The sequence below is a fragment of the Corapipo altera genome, unplaced genomic scaffold, assembly GCF_003945725.1.
Source record: "Corapipo altera isolate COAL_440 unplaced genomic scaffold, ASM394572v1 56, whole genome shotgun sequence".
In the NCBI taxonomy this organism is placed as follows: domain Eukaryota; kingdom Metazoa; phylum Chordata; class Aves; order Passeriformes; family Pipridae; genus Corapipo; species Corapipo altera.
The window spans coordinates 11,714,898-11,736,059 of record NW_020884896.1 but is presented as its reverse complement, the minus strand read 5'-3'; the positions used below and the strand labels follow the sequence as shown (position 1 = coordinate 11,736,059).

The following is a 21,162-nucleotide window of genomic DNA, read 5'->3' as shown; positions in this document are numbered from 1 at the left end:
AGTTTCTTGGTGTTGTTTTTGTTTTAATTCTCTGGAAGGCGACAGTTGGTTTGTGCAGTTATTTTAGCTAGGGGCAAAGACTCTGTCTGTTGCTCTTTATAAGTTCTGAGTTGGTAGGTTTGCTGAGGCTAATCTTTTCTCAAACCGTCCTAGAATTTTCTGATTTAAACAATAATCTGTTCCACTAGACTCTTTAAACACTAAGAAGAATTCTTTTTCAAATAATTTCTTTTTGTATAAGCCCATATATCAAAAGACAATGTGAGTCATTATTGCTACTGTATTTATAAATAATAGAGACTGTTTCAGTCTGTATCAAAGTCAATCAGTGTTATATATAATTGGTGGAGCTCATTATTTTAAATCAAGCATGACAGTTTTACAATTACAATATGTATTTAGTTTAAATTACTATTGTCCCAAAAGGAAACATGAATTCTTCAAATCAGTAGTGAAGCATCTAACTGCTGGTACACATCTCACAACTCAGCTAAAACAAACACCCTTTCAATAGATAAGATTTATTGTTTATGCCCCTTAAGTTTCAACATAATTTTTAAATATCTGGAAAATCCCTGCTAACAGTTTTACTTATAGTGCTACTTGCTATTTATCTTCTGAAACACTCTCCTTGGAATGTTCTTGAGTTTCATTTTTTCCCTAAGTATAACAAGTCTGCCACCTAGTGCTTTATGGCACTTCTAGTACACATTTTACTGGATAATTTTTTACCATTTTTTGATGAAATATCTCATGTCCCTGAATGCATATACACAGATGCACGTTTGCCTACACACACTCAGCATGCTCAAAAATCACATTGTATCTTCTTGCTGACAAGGTTGCACTACATGTTTCAACAGTTATTAGCCCATTTTTGTACTTCCTGACTAACACACAATCATCTTGTAACTCTGTTCCTCTGCTGTAAAATCTGAAAGTCTCACAGAGGTTGTAAAAGGAAAAACCTGCAAATTATTTAAAGGGCAAAAAAACCCCAAACACGTATCATGTCAGTTTAGTATGAAAAATATTAGGGAAGCCATTGCAGCTTTGACCCTATGCAGCTCTAAACAGTCTCCTTGGTAGGGAGTCCTGTTACAGCACTGAGGACATTCCACCTTGCAATGGGCTCTGAGCTAAATGCTGCTGAGATCACCTGCCTGGGATCCAGGAGCAACAACTCTTCAGCAGTGGTACCCTACATGGGACACAAAAGCTGGAGAATGATGGGGAAAAGGAAGCATAAAGATACCATTCACAAAAATAAATTTCCAAGCAGTAGGGCTGGAACAGCCCCAAAAGTGATTTATGGTAGATCCCAGTGTGCCACTCACAAACTGACTGCAACCAGAGGCAAGATTCATTCCAGTTTAAGCACCCATCTGCCCCAAGAACAGTTCCTTTCACAGAGGTTCCTCATGTTTGCTTCTGTCCACTCTTCTGTGAAAAGGATGACCAAGATTTCTTCTCCATTTTGCCAGATTATTGCAAGGTAGTTAGACCACAAAATAAAATTTGGCATAGTATTTATAGAGATTTCTTTTAACAGTTTTGATTCTCCTTTTTAATTGAATTATAACATTCATAACATAAGTACTACTAAAAATTGGATTATATTAAAACTTTGACTATGAACAAGCCCAGGAAAGAAAAAAAAAAGTTCCAATAATAAGGAAAACTGTTGAGATGAACTATCAGACCATGTCAGTAGGTCAGATTAAGCCTAAACTGTATTTTGACAACATAAATAAGTCTGCATAATCTGATCCTTTTGCTCTGAGAAAGAATTGAGATGATATTTCGAAAAAGTCACTAGAAATTTTCACAAATTATCATTTAATGATCTGTCCTCTATCAAAACATCTTTCTAGTTACTTCTACTGAAAAAAAAAAATGGCCAGAAAGATAAAAAAATAATAACACCTCTAAAGCAGTAACACAGCTTTTAGTCCAAAGCCCAGATACCAAAAAGTTATAGTAGACTTCTTTTCTTAATATTTAGCAAGGAAGATAAATTTTAAATAAAGCAGATAGAAGAAACCGGTGTTTGGTGGGGTTTTTTTTCAGGCACCACATACATTGCCTAACAATATAATTTAAAAATTTTCAATTACAATACAAATTTACTTTAAGAAATGTTAAAGACTATAAATAAGGACTAGCAGTGTCCTTCGCTTTTCCCTTTTTGAAATCCCGGTGTGTCAACAGTAGTGGGACTAATACAGCTTCAGGACTGGACTAGAATCCTTATGAGGCTCTTCAGCCAGAAGCAAAATTTCCTTCTTTGTCCCCAGCTTCCTGCACAGATACCAGATATTATCTTGAGAGTTTTTACTGAATGTACATTTCATACTTTTTCACCAATTTTGCACATGAAAGTATCATTCTTCATCTTTGTGAGTTGCTGACAGGCTGAGGGAATTTCTTTATAGCTCATAATGCCATTGCTTTTTTTTCTTGGTTTAAATACAGACAGGATAGCAATATGATTTTATGGCTCAGTGTTTAGAATGGCACGGTAAAGCCATAAACCAATTATTTGGGTCAATCCCAAAAAGTTCTTGTGAAATATTTAGTAGATCACATATTTTTCCTGTGGTTTCCTTTAAGTAGAAGAAGAGCAGCTACTAAAATTTATCCAATGAAAATTTGAAAAAAAACCCCTATGAATATTTTTTTCCCACTAGTAATTATGTTGGACACTTTTATATATAAACTAAGCTTAGAAATGTGTTCTCTGGCTTTCTATTTCCTCCTTGTGTGTCCATGAGATTGACTAGAAAAGCTCAGTGGTGCCTCTGTGCTGTGGTACACCTGACCCTTAAAGCTTCTGCAGATAGACCTTCCATCTTCCTCCTTTGCTTGCTTCATCCCAGAAGAACATTTGAAAGAGTGGCTGGTGAATCACTGTGTGAAGCCATCCACAAATGACATTTCATAAAACACTGAGTTAAGAGAAAAATTAGAAAGAGTTGTGGAAGGAAACATCTTGAACCTAAGAAAACAATTACAATAAAATTTGTACATTCTTCCAGCCTTTTTAGGTACAGATATTCAGATTCCTCTTTTTTAAAGCCTGTAAATCCAGCAAATATCTGCATCAGAGGCACATGATCAATAAATAGGTTTTAACTCTATAAAAAGCTACAAATCATTCAGTCCCTGTCTGTTTTTAATCTCTTCTCAAATGACCCATCCCTCCTGACCTCTATTAATTTCTGGATTCTCAAATCCTTCTCAAAGGTCAGATTCTAATCCCTAAGAGTGGGTTGGGCTTGCACTGCAGCATGGAAAACTTTATAGTGTCACGTTGGATATATAATGCACTTCTGAATGCAAAAGACAAGAGGCACCTGATTTCTCCTTGAGTTCACAGATAGTCACAATGCTGTCCATCCAGCCCAAAGATGAGCACCAAATTAATAAAAATTCTTGATTTATTGCAATTTTACTGCATTCTGAAAACGTTGTCTGTGCATTGCTGAGAAAATCTTCTTGAATGCCTGAAAGCTCTAAAAATGTGCTGCCCTGTAACTCACTACTGCTGCCTATTTTAAAAGAAAAACCAGTCTGCAGGACCAAATGGAGAAGCTCTTTGTTCCCTCTCTTCACTGTTAATGGTGGTACTCAGAAATAAGCAAAAAAATGCTTCTAAACATTTTTTTAAGGATAAAAGGGAATAAGAAACTAAGTTATGTAAATCCATGTGCATTTTTTAAACTTCACTGTGTTAGCTAGAAATTTTCTTAGTAGAATGGGCAAATCTTGAGTGCTCAGCTCATATGGAAATTCTATCTATGCAGGCAAACAATACAATTAACACTCGTAGGACTGATTTGTCGTAAGCTTTTACGGTTCTGCATGCAGCAGTATTAGAATCAGTTGTACTTCTTGTTTGATATGTAGTGTTGGAATGGTGACACTCAAAATAATGTACACAAACCAGACATTTTGGAAATCTTTTGACCCTAGAAATACAACTATCTAAGAGAAGTTTGTTATGGGAAGTATCATATCCTTTCAAAATAAGTGATTGTTAGCAAGCTTATAATTCAACCTCTGTATAGCAAGAAATCATGAATTCTAAATTTAAACTCTCATTTTCTCTAGAACATCGGTTTAACTATATCTCCATTTATGATTTAAAGCTTCGTGTCGGTATATAAACCAAGTCAAAATCACAGAAGTGGCATTTGTCCCAGTGATTCCTCCCAATCTGTCTAAAACCATCTGTTTTTGCTGCATGTTCCCTTGCACCCAGGAGCTCTGATTTCGACAGCAATGTATTTCCAATGCTGATGTGAGAGAAACTAATCCGGCCATTTGGATGCACACTTTGCTATCTCGGTGTCGCTGTCATACATCACAGTGGCTGAGATACCAAAGAACAATAACAACAGCAAATACAAATGCATCACAACAAAATGGTATATTTATGGTCTGTGTACATGCATAAGTCAGCTGCACAACCATCTCTGGCCTCCACTCAGAATTTATTTATATGGAATGAATCAGCTTCCGATCATTCACAGCAAGATTGGCTTCCAACAGAAAGGTCTACGGATACAGAGCCTCCCTACCAGAAATACAGAGAGACACAGTCCAGAAGCAGATGCACTCAACCTACAAGAATATTTATATGGACAAAAAAACCTGTAGCTTCTTAAATCACAAAGTTTTCTTTTGCATTCATATTCTTTTTATTATGTATAAGAAAGCTTTCATAAGATTTCCTCTGATATTCCTAAACAATGGCACACTGAACACTTTTAGCTCAAGAAGTCCTTCCTCTCACAAAGTTCCTGAGCTGCAAATTGTTGGATGTGAAGAGAGAATTACTATGTTTGTCCTTTGCTATACTCTTCCCCCGGCATTCATGTTCAGCCACCTCTGACAACAGGGTACTAGAATCTATAGATGATCATGCAGCTGCTCACATATTCTTATACATGCAGTATTTTGCTAATTTTTGTATCTACGAGGCTTGTTCTCATTCTCTTACTCTCAGAGAAGTTTGTTCTCTCTGTTGTGCATTTTCAGTAATACAGTGAAGTCATGAAGAACAAAATAAAAACAATTTTACAGAAGCCATGAACGATGATTTCCACACAATCTGGATAATACACTACTGCAAGCCCTGCCTATGATGCATTTCCTACCCTATTTCTATTAGGTTTTGATAATTTAAAGTAGAAGAACGACTCATGTACAGTGCTGCCATGTTTTGAAATGCTGTATGAGGATGAAATCTGATGTTTATCGGACTGTTCCTCTTATCTCTAGGATTTGATGGTGTTGCTGCTATCTCTGTAGATCCTTTTGGCACGGTAGGTTAAATCCCTGCAATGTTTCAGTGTGTTCCCTCCTTCATAAATCGCATTCTTTCTGACCATGCTAGACCCATCTGTAATTTTCCTGTGGTTTTGTTTGTGTTCAGATCACTTTGATCACAACACAATCCATGTACAGCACAAATATTCTGCTTACTCTTCTACATCACTATGAAAGGAAACAAGCAAGGAAGAAACTAAAACAATCTGTGCTCCCCCACTGGTGAACTCTATTTTTATCTACTATGTTAAATAGTTCAGTGATGTCAATACCAATACCAGTACCTACACCAACACCTGTCTGTTCCCACTTCCTAGACTTGAGGATGGCAATGACAGGCAAGAGGGAGGAGAGGACTAGGTAAGCTGGGCAGAGATGGAAGATATGAAAACAGCTGAACTTTTCTAGGGCAGTGGATATTCACCGTATCACAAGTTGCATCAAGTTCCTCTAAGGCAACAAGCATCACTCAATCCACATTCTGCTGTTAAAGAGAAATCAAGGTCATCCATTATCACAGAGAAGTTATCCATACACTCAGGATTGTAAGGAATTCTAAGGTTTTGCTTAGAAGGCCATTCCAATTTGGGGTAGTATTTACAGAAGTGAAAAAAAAAATTTAAATGCTTAAAACTGGTCATCTTGAAAATGGTTAAACTCAAGCATGGGACTAAAACCTTTCCTGCAGAAGATCCTAACCACAGAGCAAATCACTATCTGTATTCCTATTTTGTACCATTCACTGATTTTGATTCTAAGTAGTAGAAACATATGTGCCTAGAATTTTTATTTCTCATAATCTTATGCTACTCATAAGTATATACAATTTATTTTTCCCCAGTATTTTCCTTCCTTTTGAGCAACAACTATTCCTGTGTTGTAAAAAATAAGAATATTCTTCACTTCAAAAAGTGAAGAAACAATATAAGTGTCTAAAGAAAAAGTTTCTAATAAGTAGTGAAATAAGCACAGAAAAAATGCCATCCAAACATCTGTCTTGTACAAAACTGAAACATTGTAATGCTATATTTTAAAATACTTATATAGATAAGAAATTGGAGCATCTCTTTATGGTGTAAATATTTTTTTAATATATGATTTAGCAGGTAATGGACTGTGCTGATAAGCAATTATCATCGAAATCTTAGGTCACTCAGTTATCCATAAATTAACAGATTATTTCCTACTATGATGCACCATTCACTAAATATAAGAAATGTAGAATTCCATTATTTTGAATTAGCACATGCTCCCTATTACCTCCAGATAAAATAACTCTGAAAACTGTTTATATGTGGTACTTAAGTGGTTGGAAGTATTAGATGAAAATTTATCATTTCAAAACAACAAGATCTTTAAAATATTTTGAAATCTGACAGAAGACAAATACTAGTAGTGAGTTAAAGGTGAAAGGGCATCTTGAATATAGTACAATTTGTCTCCAACATGATTTATAGACCCAGTCTGAAACATGATAGCAAAAAAATGCAGTTTTTCATTGAGGTGCCTCAGGTCTACAAATCTCATTACTGTCATTTCTTTTCCATCTCTTAAATTTAATAAAATTTATTTTTAAAGGACAAATAAACATTGACACACATATGCAAAACAGCAGTATCATCAGAGCACAAACTTCTCATGTACTCGTTATATTTCTTTAAACATAGAAAAAATATTATATAAAAAAAATTTATTCTTCTAAATACTGAAATTTCTGTTTTGAAATAAGAAGCATTTCTTATCAAAAGAAAAAAAAAACAACAAATGGAACCGATTTTATTGATCAACAGTATCTTTAGGACACAGCTCCAGAGAGAATTTTCAACTCAGTCTACAACATTTAAAATTCATATTCTAGTTTAAAGTATTACATTTGAAGAGAAAAAAAATATCAAAACAACCCACACCGAATTTCTTTAATAGTTGGCAAGAGGAATAAATGTTTTAGGCCTAGAGATACGTCAGCATCTATAAGATAGTAAGTGTCTATTTTATTCTGTAAAATGTACCTTGCAGATGCAAAGCATTTAGGGTGAGAAAGACAGATTAGTTAAGACAAGAAACATTACTTTATTAGGTAAATGATGCCTTAGAGATATTCTAAAGTAAAGCTTTTGTGCATGTTCTAAAAAGAAATGTTAAAGAGCAAGGCCAAAAATCAGAACAGATGTTATAAATATGTTCAGTGATATGTCTTTATGTATAAATTCAAGTTTGATGTAGGAATGATGTCAGAAACAATAGACAAATGGATCCAATTTTCTGACATTAAGATGGGATGTGAAAAAGTCACAAAAGGTAAAATAGTGTTCTCCAACATCCCATCTGTTTTTATGATGATTAAAATTACTATTTAACATTGATATTGGCACAGCAAAATTGGCACAGCTCACTAAGGGATTTCTGCACATGGGTAATAACCACTCTCATCCCTTCAGGTCTTTCCCTATGACTATCAAAACTGTAATGCTTTAAAGTAAATGTGCCAGAGGCACCTTTTCCACAACATTAAGAACATGGAGACAACACACAGTATCATTTTATGATATTGTGGAGAGCAGCTGTGTATCCTGTCCCTGGGAGGCAGACTGGATAAACCATTCATAATGTCCCCAGGGAATAGTGCTGTTTAGCCTGTTTGCATTTCCCTACCACAGATTCTGTCTTTTAATCAAGGACACAATTTCTATTCCTTTCATTCACATATGCTGAGATACAGAGAATAACTCCACGCCTTGGTCAGTCCCTCTAAGCTAGCTGTAAGGAATCAACTTTTAGAAGAATTCAGTTTGTATTCCTGTGGACAAAGTAAGAGAAGCCCAATGGGGCATTTCATTTTCCAGTCAAAATATCAATGTGTTCAACTTCAGAATATCTCAAGAAAAATATTTTGGTCTTCCAACAAAATAAAATTATCACACAATTTGTAACCAACATTTTAGTATGTAACATTAAAAATACAAGTACTCACAGTAGCATGTTCCCCTAAGTGGATTTCCAAGATACCTATTTTCAGAGTCACAGCTGCAGGGGGAAAAAAAAAAAAAAGACAAAACCAAACATTCCCATTAAACATTGTATAACTTTAATAAAAACGTACCTAAAATATTTATTCAAATAGCATGGGTTTCATTACTCGTAGCACAAATACATGCAAATAGAAAGTATTTTATATAGTTGTTAATAAGGATGTGCTACTTCCTGGAGACACCAGAGTGACCAGGCTCTTGAATAAGGAACTCCAGTCATATGCCTTTAGTCAGTGCCTATTGTAGGACTTAGCACAGGCATGTATGAACAAAGGAGAGAGCCAGGCAACTGGATCCAAGCACTGAATCTCTTTATCCCTGTAACCTCAGTGATAGTTTCCTCCCTCATCTGGTTTTGACCTGGCCCTCCCTAAGATAACAGCATCCACCAGAAGGATCACTGACTTGCATAAAGTGTCCCAAATATGTCCCCCTCCAACATATACAGCCCTGAAACACTACTAACTCTTCAAACAAAACCAAAAATAACACCATAATAACAGAGAAAAAACAACAACAACAAACCAACCCAAAGCATCCCCAAAGCATAAAACATTTAATATATTTCCGCAGCACCACAGAGGACCTAGGGGGGATCCAGAGCTATGCTGTCTTTTCTAGAGAGGTTGCTCCTAAATTATGCAGCTGCAACTAGACCATGGAACCGGGCTCTGGGGTCAGGAATTGTAGCCAGGACTATTGCACACAAGTACAGCAGTGTCTCAGCTACTCAGTTCGATGAACTTCAGAAACAATTGCTCCCCTTCATCAACCATCCAGGGCACCAGGTGAAATTTAAATTGAATACAATACACTGATGCTGCTGACAAGATGTACTCATGATAAAAGCTGAAGAAATAGCTTTCTTATTGATAAGATATATAGCTCTTTTCAGAGAGATGAAATATTCTACATAAATTCAGAGTGATCAAATTCAGTTATATAATATTACTCTAAAAACACCAAGTATCTCAATAGAAAATGATTAACCTGCTTTTGGATTTTTTGGCTATTTCACAGAAGTCTCCAGCAAGATTATAGTTTTCTATTAAATATACAGAATGATTCATTAAACAAAGAGAAAGCTAATCCCTGCCTATTAAATTTCATATAAATATTTTCCCAGAGGAAATCTGAATCATTTAATATCTTGGACTACCCTTCCATTACTTTATTCTAAGAAACTTAATTTGCAAGGGGTTTTTAATGTTATTTTATTTGTGAGTAATATTAAAAATACCTTCCAAATTGGATGTCATATAATTTAACAAGTTGCAGACTGTACTGTAATGTTTGCATTTCTGCTGGTCTCCTCAATAGCTTCCAACTGGTGATTCTTAACGTGCTGATTTTTATTAATAAGCACATAATCTCCCTGACCCTTTGTTACACTGCCATAAAGAAAATAATCGACAGTAGCACTAAAATGGAAAAGTGGAAAAACAGATGTTCTAGATTCTGACCTTGCCCACTCCCGATCTCACATGAGCATGAGAATTCTTTGCAGGGTCAACTATAAAGAAATACAACACTTTTTGAAAATAATTATTTTAATAATGAATCTCCAAGAAATAGAAACAACCCTGTGCTTCAAGTGTAACTGTAGCACACAACTTATGGTCTTGTTCATAAAGACGCTCCAGCCCTACAATCCTTTCCACAGAATTTAAAAGAGAGTCTGATCCCGAAGTAAGTCTCTTGCATGTACTTGGAAAGAAGAAAATCATCTCAAGTAATAATATTGGTCTTCTTGACATAGGTTTTTTCTAAACATCACAAAACACTAACAAAATTCTTCCGAGAACAGCTTGCTACTCAAATAGATTAGGCTTCTAAAAATAGTTTAATGTCTGAAAGTGTCTTTAAGGTTTGGAATTCTGAAAGACAGCTAAGGGAAAAGGACCATTTTCGAATGAAGAGCTTAAAAGAATTTCCCCTTCTTGTATGTAAGACTGTCACATAAATGAGACACTATATTACATAGTAAATTACAACAACATGATAGAGAGGAATGTAAGAGGAATATTTTTTTTCTGAATTGTTTCAGAGGCAAAGTAGAATGTTAAATGCAGGCAGAATTCAGAATATGTTTGGGTTTTACACCTGAAGCCAAAAAAAAAAAAAAGTATTAAAAATAACTGCATTTAGAGTCTGAGGATGAAGGTAAGAAACTAAGAAACTTACCCTACTGCTCAGTGCTAATGGCACTGATCTATGGAAGAGCAATATCCAACTCTCAGTAACAACAAGCTGCACAACTTTCCATAGGGAGAAACTAAATAAATTCTACTGAGAACTCTTGGCCAGCTACACCAGTCACCTGTGGTGATTTGACCCAGGGACTAAATGACTTTTTTTTTTCTTTTATTAAATCTTGAAAATCTTTATGAAAAAAAGACACCTGTTACCATATAGCTTCCCTTCTCCATTCAGCTGCACTTCTAATCAGATGAAACCATCTGCTGTGGATCAATAATTACCAGAACCCAGGGATTTCCCAAATCACATATACCTTTTTGGTATTTTTATTTCTATTTTTATCACAGAAAAAAAAACCAAGCACGAATACATAAAATAAAAATATCTGTAAATTCCATCTAATGCATCACAGGTTTCACAATTTACAAGAACACACAAAAGAATGGTTAATACAAAAATTACTAGGTACAAAATATTTTGTAATGTACAAGTATTCATAAGTATTCATTCAAATCCAAATAATTACTAATTCCCTGACAATTATAGAAGTGACCTTCAAATGTCTTGAAAATAAAATGGCAATGTAATTTTAGAGCCAGGCACTTCAGTTGTTTCAGCATAACGTATGATGAAATGATAAAATATGCATAATAAAAAAGAACAGTGAATTAAACCACAGCAAATTATTTTGATATATTATCATATATATTATATTCTCTGCGTTGGGAGCCTCATGGAACTAACAGTACTCAAGGAGGTGGTAAACTTGGGTAAGGCATGTCTGACCTACTGGTCCTGGAAGGCCCAATGCCAGTCTGTGCTGTGTGCTGGTGTTACCCAAGAGAACCTTCCAGCTTGTCAGGAGAAGACACATGGCTGTGTTTGCACCCAAGAGAAAAGGCATCATGATATGGGAGGGAAGAGGCCCCTCTCTCTGGACAGAATCTGTACAGCACACTGGTGGAAAATCCATGCTGGGTCCATCCAGTGCTGCATGCACACAGCACCTGAAAGCGGCATAAAATTCACCTGCTATCGGTATTCTTTTTATGCCATCTTATTAAAACAGCTGGTTATTATGCCATTTGTTGCCAGACCTTTCATGCAGAACATTTTCATAATGTATATCAGGAATAACATGAGATGAAGTTCTTACTAGTTAGGGAAGCCTGTTTCAATTCAAATGGAAGATACTATTTAAACACTCAGTTTTCAGTGGAGGGAAAAGATGAAACTAATAGGATTAAGAATATATTTAAAATTATTCACATGAGTAGGTATGCTGTGTTCTGATTAAATTTAGTTTTGTCTTTTAATCCTATCCTATTTTATTAACATACCTATTGCTCTGCATTAGTCACTGATTATGGTTCCAATTACAAAATTTCCTATTCGCTGAATTGCTTCCTTAAGAGCTTTACTCATTGTAGCAAATTTTGTACCTTCTCCTAAAACCAGCACACATTTGACCATATGTGAAGCATAATATATGCATCATATCTGAGAAATGGGAGCTACACTCATTATTTTATGTGCCACAGGGCTATGACCATTTGCCTTAAGTGGTAATAATGAATGAGCAGTTCCACTCTGGCATGACTCCAAAGACACAGCTCCCATTTACAAGGACAAATGGAGGAAGATTCCTGCTAGGTTGCGTACAAGTTCTATGGTTTGTTCCAATATAAAAGTATTCAATTCATCAGGCTCACTGACCTCTGGATGGCCTGCTATTAACACCTATTCCCCAACCTCTCTCTCAATTATCCTTTCAAAACTGAACCATTTTCTTCCTCTCTTTTTTTCTCCCCACATTTTCTGGAAGTTCAAAATAAAAGCTATTGACAAATGCATTAAAAAATAATTTTTCTCATGTCTACAACCAAGTGAGTGATCATTTCTTGCTTTCTCTTTCAATACAATAAATGTATGTAAATGAGTACATGTTTACAGGAAGATTTCCAGATTTGGATTTTTTTGGTGAATGAAACACTCCTTTGTAAGACAGAGTTTATAAATAAACTTCTGTTGAATCTTAGCAATGTGTATTGTCTTGTGTACTGTATCTGTATCTCGCAAACTTAAGAAAGCTAAGGAACTGGTAGAGGGGAACATATATATGTTTGATTTTATTGTGCTTACTGGTATGTCCCTGAAGGAAGGGTATACCTTCAGGCTTCTCACCTAAAGAAAACAATCAGTATAACACCAGCCTGGATCCACAGCTTTCTAGATGAGTGATTTGAACATGTGACAACCATCTTATAACAATTCATCTAACCTTTGACAGTGAAGGCAGGATTTTCTGCAGTTCTACTCCCACCACTAATTGGTAAATCCTTTCAATTAAAAGTGAAGTAAAAATAGAGGAACAGGGGAAAAGTAACCTAAGTACAGATGGACTTTCCTCTAATTGAGTTTGTTTTTAATGCCAAACTCTCAGGGAAGGCAAAAATGTATGTCAGACCACTCTAACAGACAATATTATTTTATTCAACTGGTTCCCTGCTGAGATAAGTTTTCTCTTGTTCTGGCCCGTACTAAGGTTTGTCAACTATACAAAGTTATAGTATATTAGATAATACAGATATTTATGACCCTTACCTTATATTTTGTCCTTGAAAATTAACAGACCACTTTCATAGTGTCTGGAGAAGAACTGTCACCTTTCTGATCTATAGCTGGTCATAAACAGGCCTGGGATTTTTGCCCACGTTCTCAGTGTTTTATCTACAAGAGGTTCCTGACAAATTCAGACCAATGGACTTCTTTAGCAGAGGATCCCTGGCCCCTGACTGGTGACTTGTCCCAGCTTTTAGATGAGTAAGAATATCTTCTAGGACTACTGCTCAACACTGTCCCAGCCTTAACTTCTCAGGCTGTTCCTAATCTAACCAGTGGTCTTGCTGCTGCTGTTCTCCATCACTGATTTCTGCCTCTGATCTCCTTGCCCCAATTACTGATCTTGCACAACAGGCTTCTGGTTTATTTATACTTTATTGAAAGTACTTACACTTTCCTAGTACTGCAGTGGTATGATGTTATAGGGGAGTGGGGTTGAATAGTGGAATGTTATCTAACATATAAAATTTGGTTATTTGAGGCACCTTGCAACTGAGGTTCAAACAGTGTTTGTAAGGCTAAACCTAAGACTTCTCTGTCACATGCCTGCGACATCATAAAAGGACTATAAAGAATTACTACATACTACTATATATTACTGCATCCTGAGCATTAAAAGTATGCCCATGGTGATGTGACTGCAGCTTTTGCAGATACTTACGAGATAGCTAATGCACCTTTATTAACAATAATGTAGTAACACTGAGCTCAGTATGGGTATTTACGTTGCTTCTTGATTACCCCTTCTTGAAAATCATGCAAGACTTCCTATTCTCAAAGTACCTTTCCAGCAATGAGAAAATAAGCTGAGGTATATGCTTAACTACAGTCAATAACTGGCTGTTATTCATAACATTTTGGAAGTGATCCCACAGAAACTGCAGATTTTCAGCTCAAGAGTGGTTACTCATGGATGAAAGCAATAACCCAAGAACAGCTGAGGTTGGTAACTAGTCCAGAACAAGGACTGACCGATACCTGATCCCTGACTCACACTTATGTGTGGTCAAGACTCAGGTCTTGCCTTAGGCCTGCTTGGCTTCAATACCTTTTACACAGAACTACCAAAGAACAACCACATCATCTAACCTTCAACAACAGACATGGTCAACAGCAATGAAAATTAGTGACCTCACAACCAGCAGTTAAGCTACATCAGCCTGTGCCATATACTGTGAGTTCAAGAATGTTTTAAAGATTCAGAAGCAGTATCATTCTTCCACAGAAGTGCTAAGATTCAGATGCAATAATTGAGTTCAGATGCCATATTTACCATCAGCAATGTTAATGACTGATTCGTGTTTTGCAGAGAATAGGTTTAATTGCTAATTATTATTGGATTTTTATCCTGTGATATAATATTTATTTTGCTGAAGTTAAAAACATGAAATACATGAACTAATAATCTGTAAAATCAAATATATCCCTCTGATAGTTAAGGGTCTACTTCTTAACTGCATTGACATTGTACTACGTACTATATTGTCCCAATGCTATCCACTGTCATGTCAGTCAGTCACAGATCTCTCAGGTTTTTTGAGTTACAATAATGTATCTTTGGTTCTAATGTAAAAATTGGACATTTCCACTTCTCACACTGCCAAGATCCTTCCAGTCATGAGTAACTTCAGATATAAAGAATTATCAGCCTAGCTTTTAAGATAATGATAACCTAAATGGGTAAAAGGTACTAGGATTTATGTTTCCAGTTAGGACTTTTTAATAATGTGGGGAAATGATTTATTTGTTTTTTCTTGTAAGTGCATATAACTATGTCTTGAGACAATGTTTTTCCTGCAGATTAATTAGTCTCCTCCTCATATAATTCATGAAAAAGGCCTAGGCCAGCAATGTCTTTTTTTTTTTTTAGATCTAGGCTGATCTCATCAAAAGAAAAAGTAAAATATCCTTCATAAGCAAGCTTTCAATTTACAGACCCCTCCATGCTTTGCAAATCCTTCTTCCCTGAAAGATCCAGAATAATTACTATTATGGAGTTCTTATATACTCCTTGAATGAATGATATTTCAAATAAAAATATCCATTGCAATGTAGGAGAAAATAAGCATTCAAACAGATGTCACTTATCACATAATTATATAATTAAGAGAAAAAAGTTAAGTTTTCTAATAAACTCTAGATTCTATTTGCATCTCTTCTATACGAGAATTAAGTAACATATAGCCATCATTTGGAACTGGTTGGACAAAAAAGTTATCTTTGTTAATCTTCATGAATCAGACACATGAATCAATGGATTTCACATATGTCACTTACTCTGAACAAGAAAAATCTCATGTCCATGGCCTTACCCTTTACCTCTGGCACTCTCCTTTCTCTACAAATGACCATATTTTTGGCAATGATGTAAAAACTTTTATATGTGTAAAAAGGTGAACTTGGAAAAGCAGACTTCCCTCTTATCAGTCACTGTTCTTTCAAAGTCAGGGAGGAGAAATACACACATTTCTTCTCTCACATTTTGACCTATATCAGACATTTCAGACGTTTCTCCAGCCCTTAGAAAGTAAATGTTAGAATATCCCATAGCTCAAAATAAGAGGCTATGTTTAAACTGAACAGAACCACATCTCCAAGAAATATTAGCATAGTTTTCTCAACTATTTCTTTCCCTTTAGAAAGAAGAATTAGATAGAAGAAATAGAAAATTAACCATCCACAGTTTAAGAATATTTATCACTGCTTAACTGAAATGCAGCTCCTCCTAAGTTTTTACTTTGCAAAAGTCACTTCACAAAATTTATATATTTCATTCTTTTAAAAGGTATATATTGCTGAAACGTGTTAAATGTTAACTTAATATCAACAATAGAGTATTCAGAGAATCACAGAATGGTTTGGGTTGGAAGGGACCTTAGAGACCATCCAAACTAAATATATGTGAGTCACTGTGCACTGGAACAGACTGCGCAGAGAGGCTGTGGAGTCTTCCTCACTGGAGATATTCCAGAACAGCCTGGATGCAATTATGTGCCATGTGCTCTGTGATGACCCTGCTTTGAGGAGGTTGGACCAGGTGACCCAATGTAGGCCCTTCCAACCTGACTGTTTCTGTGATTCTGTGATCAGCAATTCACTGCTCTTGATGTTCTGGCAGTTTCCAAGGATGTTTGAATATTGTTATTTAGAAACCATTTCTCGAAAAGAGCAGGAGAGGTAGCACTTCAGCAACATAAAATATTTTAACAGGCCCTGACAGTCAGAGTAAATGTATTGTAAATGGCTTCAACAAGTAGAACAGATGAAAAAAAAATATATATATACACACACTAAGTCCCAAGTGGTTTACTGTACTTTCGTTAGTCATTACTGAATTGTAAAATTTTACCACTACTAAGTATATTTGTAGAAAGTACATTTAACTATTAAACAGTTTATATTTTGTTTTTAAAAAATGTGCATTTTAATATGACTACTTCATTATTGTTGAATTTAATCTATGGTCAGTTTCTGAGGGCAATTATTGCAAAGAACTACTCAATTACAATCTTGATGGAGAAAGTTCAGTGCTATAGCATTATAGAGCGCTATAGAGTTCTCATCTGTTTACCTTTGATGTTCATTGCACTCACTTTGTTCTCAAGATTCTGGGGTGGGGTTTGTTTGTTTTTGATGCATTGGGGTTTTTTTAACGAAATCGCTATTTATATAAGGCTATAATTTTGAAGCAATTTAAGGAAAAGGCAATTTCAAAAATATGTATTTGAGGATGCCATACAGACACTATAATTTTCAGAAGATAGTACAAAGACAGGCAAGTTACTTTTCTTTCTACTTCAAATTATGTATGGTTACTTTGATCATTGTCTCGTAATTTAAGGCTACAATTTATCAAAATATGGCAATTAATGTTTAAAAAAATATGAGAAATTCTGACTAAGCCAAGACAAAAGTGACGATTCAGAAGCAAAGCACATTTTGGAGTGGAGATTGCAGCTTGGCCAAATGCTGTTTATACGTGGACATTCAAGAATGCTAAATGCAAAATGAAGACAAAGGTATGAATAAGTCAAAATGTCACGGCTTCCTCTAGGACATCAGCTATGCAGTATTAAGGAATTTTAGAAAATAGTCATGTTATCTGAATAATTGCTCTACCTGCAACAGCAACTTATAGAGTGCTAATGACATGTTATAATACAAACACAAAGCATAAATATCACAGAGGTTTAAGTACAATATATACTGCAAGTCACAAGCTATCATTCTTTTAAGAAGCAAAAACTCTAGCTCTTATGTGATGTTTTCAAGTAACTTTCAATATTCCTAGATGACTTAAGAGTTTCTGACTAGATATTCAGATAGCATGTCCAGGATATTTACTAACCATACCTGTTTCCTATGGCATTGACAGAAATTATCAGAGAATCATACTTCCTTCTTAAACAACAATTAATGGTGAGCCTCCAAACAATTACCACAAGGGAATGAGGAGAGCATCATTAGGAAACCAAGTATGGAGGCATGGTAGTTTCCAGATTCCTAGCTTCCTTCTTGTCCTGCTGGTCTTTAATACCACATTTTTGTCCATCAGATCATTTCAATATCTACAAAATCTATCCAATATATTGTACTGGTAGTTCTTCTCCTGGCTGAAAGAACTTTTTTTACCCCACCCCTGCATGGTGAACTCTATAAAATTCATGCCTTATTGCCTACCACTGTTCCATTACAAGCATGTCTGGACTCTTTTTAAGCCCTTTGTAATATCTAGGATATCGACCTCATCTAACGTGCACCATCTTTTATTTGACTTTATTAAAAAAGATATCAATCCTAGAGATACAGAAATATCTATTAAGAATAAAACACAGAAAAGTGTTTGGGTGGCTGGAGAAAGTATCAAAGTAAACACAAACATCTTATTTTCCCTGGTCCCTTTCCTATGAAGAGCCCAAATCTCCATTAGTCCATTATAGCACATAATCTCATGGATTTCCTGGAGCAGAGATGATACTGATACTTCTTTATGAAGTGCTAGATAAGTGGAAATAACTATTACTATGTTGCAACAACAATACTATATCTGTCAACACTTCCAGTCTCAGTCGACCCTCTTTGAAAAGTTATCTGCCCTTTAAGAAGAAACTTAAAAGGAATGGTTGGAACAAAGGTAAAGAAAGTTGACTAAAATGACACTAGATCCTCACGGCAAGGTACTACAAAATAATTCATAACAGGAGTTTTGTTCTGTCAGTTTTGATCAGTTCAAACTATGTTTATATTGGGTTTGATAGGCAGGCTGCAGAGTACTGCCATGGAAAGCAGTGCTTGCTCCTGTGTGAGTACAGCACAGAACAGAGCCTTTAAGTAATCCCAATGACTTCCCAAAGGGCAGTTCACAGAATAAAGCTTTTTTCAAATGCACAAAATCTCATCCTAAACAGTGTCAGAAGGAAAAAAGAAAATAAATTATTTAGATACTATAAGAGAAGATAGAAGTGATAGAAGTCGCAATGGATGAGAAAATTTTTGCATTCCAGCTGGGAACGACTGGGAAATCTAACTCCTAGACTCCTTTAAAAGTTATTTTATTATTCCAGCACATGTGTCTCAAAGACTCAAACCCTCTATAAAGAGGCTATGAGACAGCAGCTTTAGCTGGACTTCTGATCAGCAATTGATCTCTTGTATTTTGTAAGCATCACACAAGATATTGCTAGAGTTTCCTGAGATGTACCTATTGCACTAGGTATGATCAGTTATTTTACAGGAAAGAATGTGCTTTCTCTGCTTCCTTGGTTATGCCAATGGTAACAAAGTTATTGAAACATTCCTGTAAAATTCAGCACTTTAGATATTCTGAGGAGACCAAGACATGTATTTTTGATTTTTAAAAGCTTGCAGTGCAAAATTTTATATATATTAAAAAAAAAATAAATGGAATGACAAGAAATAGGTAAACTGTCAGAATGCAGTCCTAAAAAAAGCCATCTGATCACCTGAAATACCCTATCCAAAGGATGTGGCTAAAAAAACCAGCCACTCTTACAGTTGAAAAACCTGAGAGCTGATTATTATTTACTGCTTTTTAACTAAATACTCTACTAAAAATAATATCTTTTTCCTAGCAGTGAGCCCCAAAGAAGAGCTTAGGATCAAACACTAACTATTTATGTGGCCAACCACTTTACCATCACTCTGTGTGATAACAAAGAAAAAGGTGCTTAGAAGGAAGAGAAAACAGAATGCTTTATGGCATCCCTAGGACAGATGAAGGGGGTAGATTAAGGGCAAAAAAAAAAAATCATGATTAGAAAGTACTGAAATTTACTAAACTCGGACCTTTTTTTGACGTCAGAGAGAAATAAAGAGGACCCAGGAGGCATACAAAAATCCTTTTGAGTAATCCAGACATACGGTAGAGGTGGGATATTACCGATGTGTGGGAACAGTTACGGCATAATCCCCTCACAAGTCTCTATTTCACCAGCCTTGAGCGTTTCTATTTTCTATCCATCATTTTCTGGCTGTCTGTTGGTTTGCTTCTTAACTCAAGCCTGCATAGGATAATAGGCTACAATTACATTAACCGCCTTTCATCTCAGTTTGAATTAAATTTGTTCTGCTAGCCAGCATGAAAATCTGTCCCAAGTCATTTTGCCTAAGTCAAAGAATAATAAACTCCCTCAGTCCAATAATTTAGTCAATGGTTTTAATATTGTGAAATGTTTTTTTAACTGAGAGATAACATCGAAGTTAGTATTTAAGAGAAAAAATTCAGTTACAATATTTGTCACTAATATACATGATTTTAAGAATATTTAGAATACAACCCTATCCTCGGTTGTCTTTGCATTCCCAAGGTCTTTTTTCTCACTTGTTTTCTGATTGGGTTTCTAATTTATGCAGAATCAACGCTATAATTTGTAATATTATCCATAATTTAGAAATGCAAAATATTTTAATGTCAATTGAAACACAATTCTGGTGACTGAAATGGTCCATCATGCCAGAAAAATGAAGTACTTCTTACATTTTATGTAAACGAGAGAGAGAAATCAACTCAGAGCCCAGTGGGGAGATGCACTCTGAGGCGAATGCTCTTTTAGGAATATCAGAGTGGAAAAAAAATACAAATAATTCACTCTATGATTATATTATGTTTCCCTTCTAAATTTTATTTTTAAACAAAATATAACTGAAATGACCCTCTGATTTCAAAGCTCTACTTCAAGAGTGACTTTAGAATGGCAGAATGTTTTACAAGCAATCTTGGATTTGCTTATTCCTAATATTCATATTAGGAATAAAAATGAGCACACATGCAAAAGACAAAATATCAAATCGACAGAAATATCTCACAAATATATTCTGTTTTAAAAACAAAATGTGCACCATACAACCCACTGCCATAACAGAAGAAAATTTCAGGTACAATATACCATTTAGAAACACATAAATCTGGATATAGTTGGAGTATAGCTCAATACATCCACTATGGAGGAAGAAGATGTATCAGAATAACATTTCGGTTGTACTATTTCATGTTTCTTTTTTGCTTCTAGGTCTGCATTTAACCGAAATAATTCAATTTTAACTTCTACCATGTTTATAACAAAGTGACATTAGTCATCATTTCTTTCATTCTTTTTTTCCCAATGAAAGAACTACTGTTTGCTGAATATTCATCATTATTTATTTTAAGGTCAGTACTTAAATTACATCTGTTGTAGAAAAATTCACCTGATGCAAACATAACAAATAAAAGAATCAAGAGATTCTTGGGTTGAAGAAATTAAGTGTCAAAGGCTGAGGACAGGCTTAAGACCATTGACATCCCGTGGCGTAACGACTAAGTCTAAAAACAACCTGTAATGTTATCATAACTTTAACCATGTAGAAATACTTAAGAACATTGACTAGACAATGAAAAACAAAAAGCAATTCTAAAAAACTGAGGATAGGGAAAGCTCTAACCAAAGCTTCTGAAGGGCAAATGTCAAATGATTTATTA

The 21,162-nt window shown here is 35.2% G+C and overlaps 1 protein-coding gene across 7 annotated transcripts in view; it reads right to left on the bottom strand.

Annotated features, from left to right (window-relative positions):
• The window catches only part of ATRNL1 (attractin like 1), a 529,120-nt gene that overhangs the window by 291,185 nt on the left and 216,773 nt on the right, over positions 1-21,162 (bottom strand). For all 7 annotated transcript variants that reach the window (XM_027647923.1, XM_027647924.1, XM_027647920.1 and 4 more), the window contains one exon: positions 8,306-8,358. In XM_027647923.1, the coding sequence (XP_027503724.1) occupies positions 8,306-8,358 (53 nt within the window). The remainder of the gene's footprint in view (positions 1-8,305; positions 8,359-21,162) is intronic.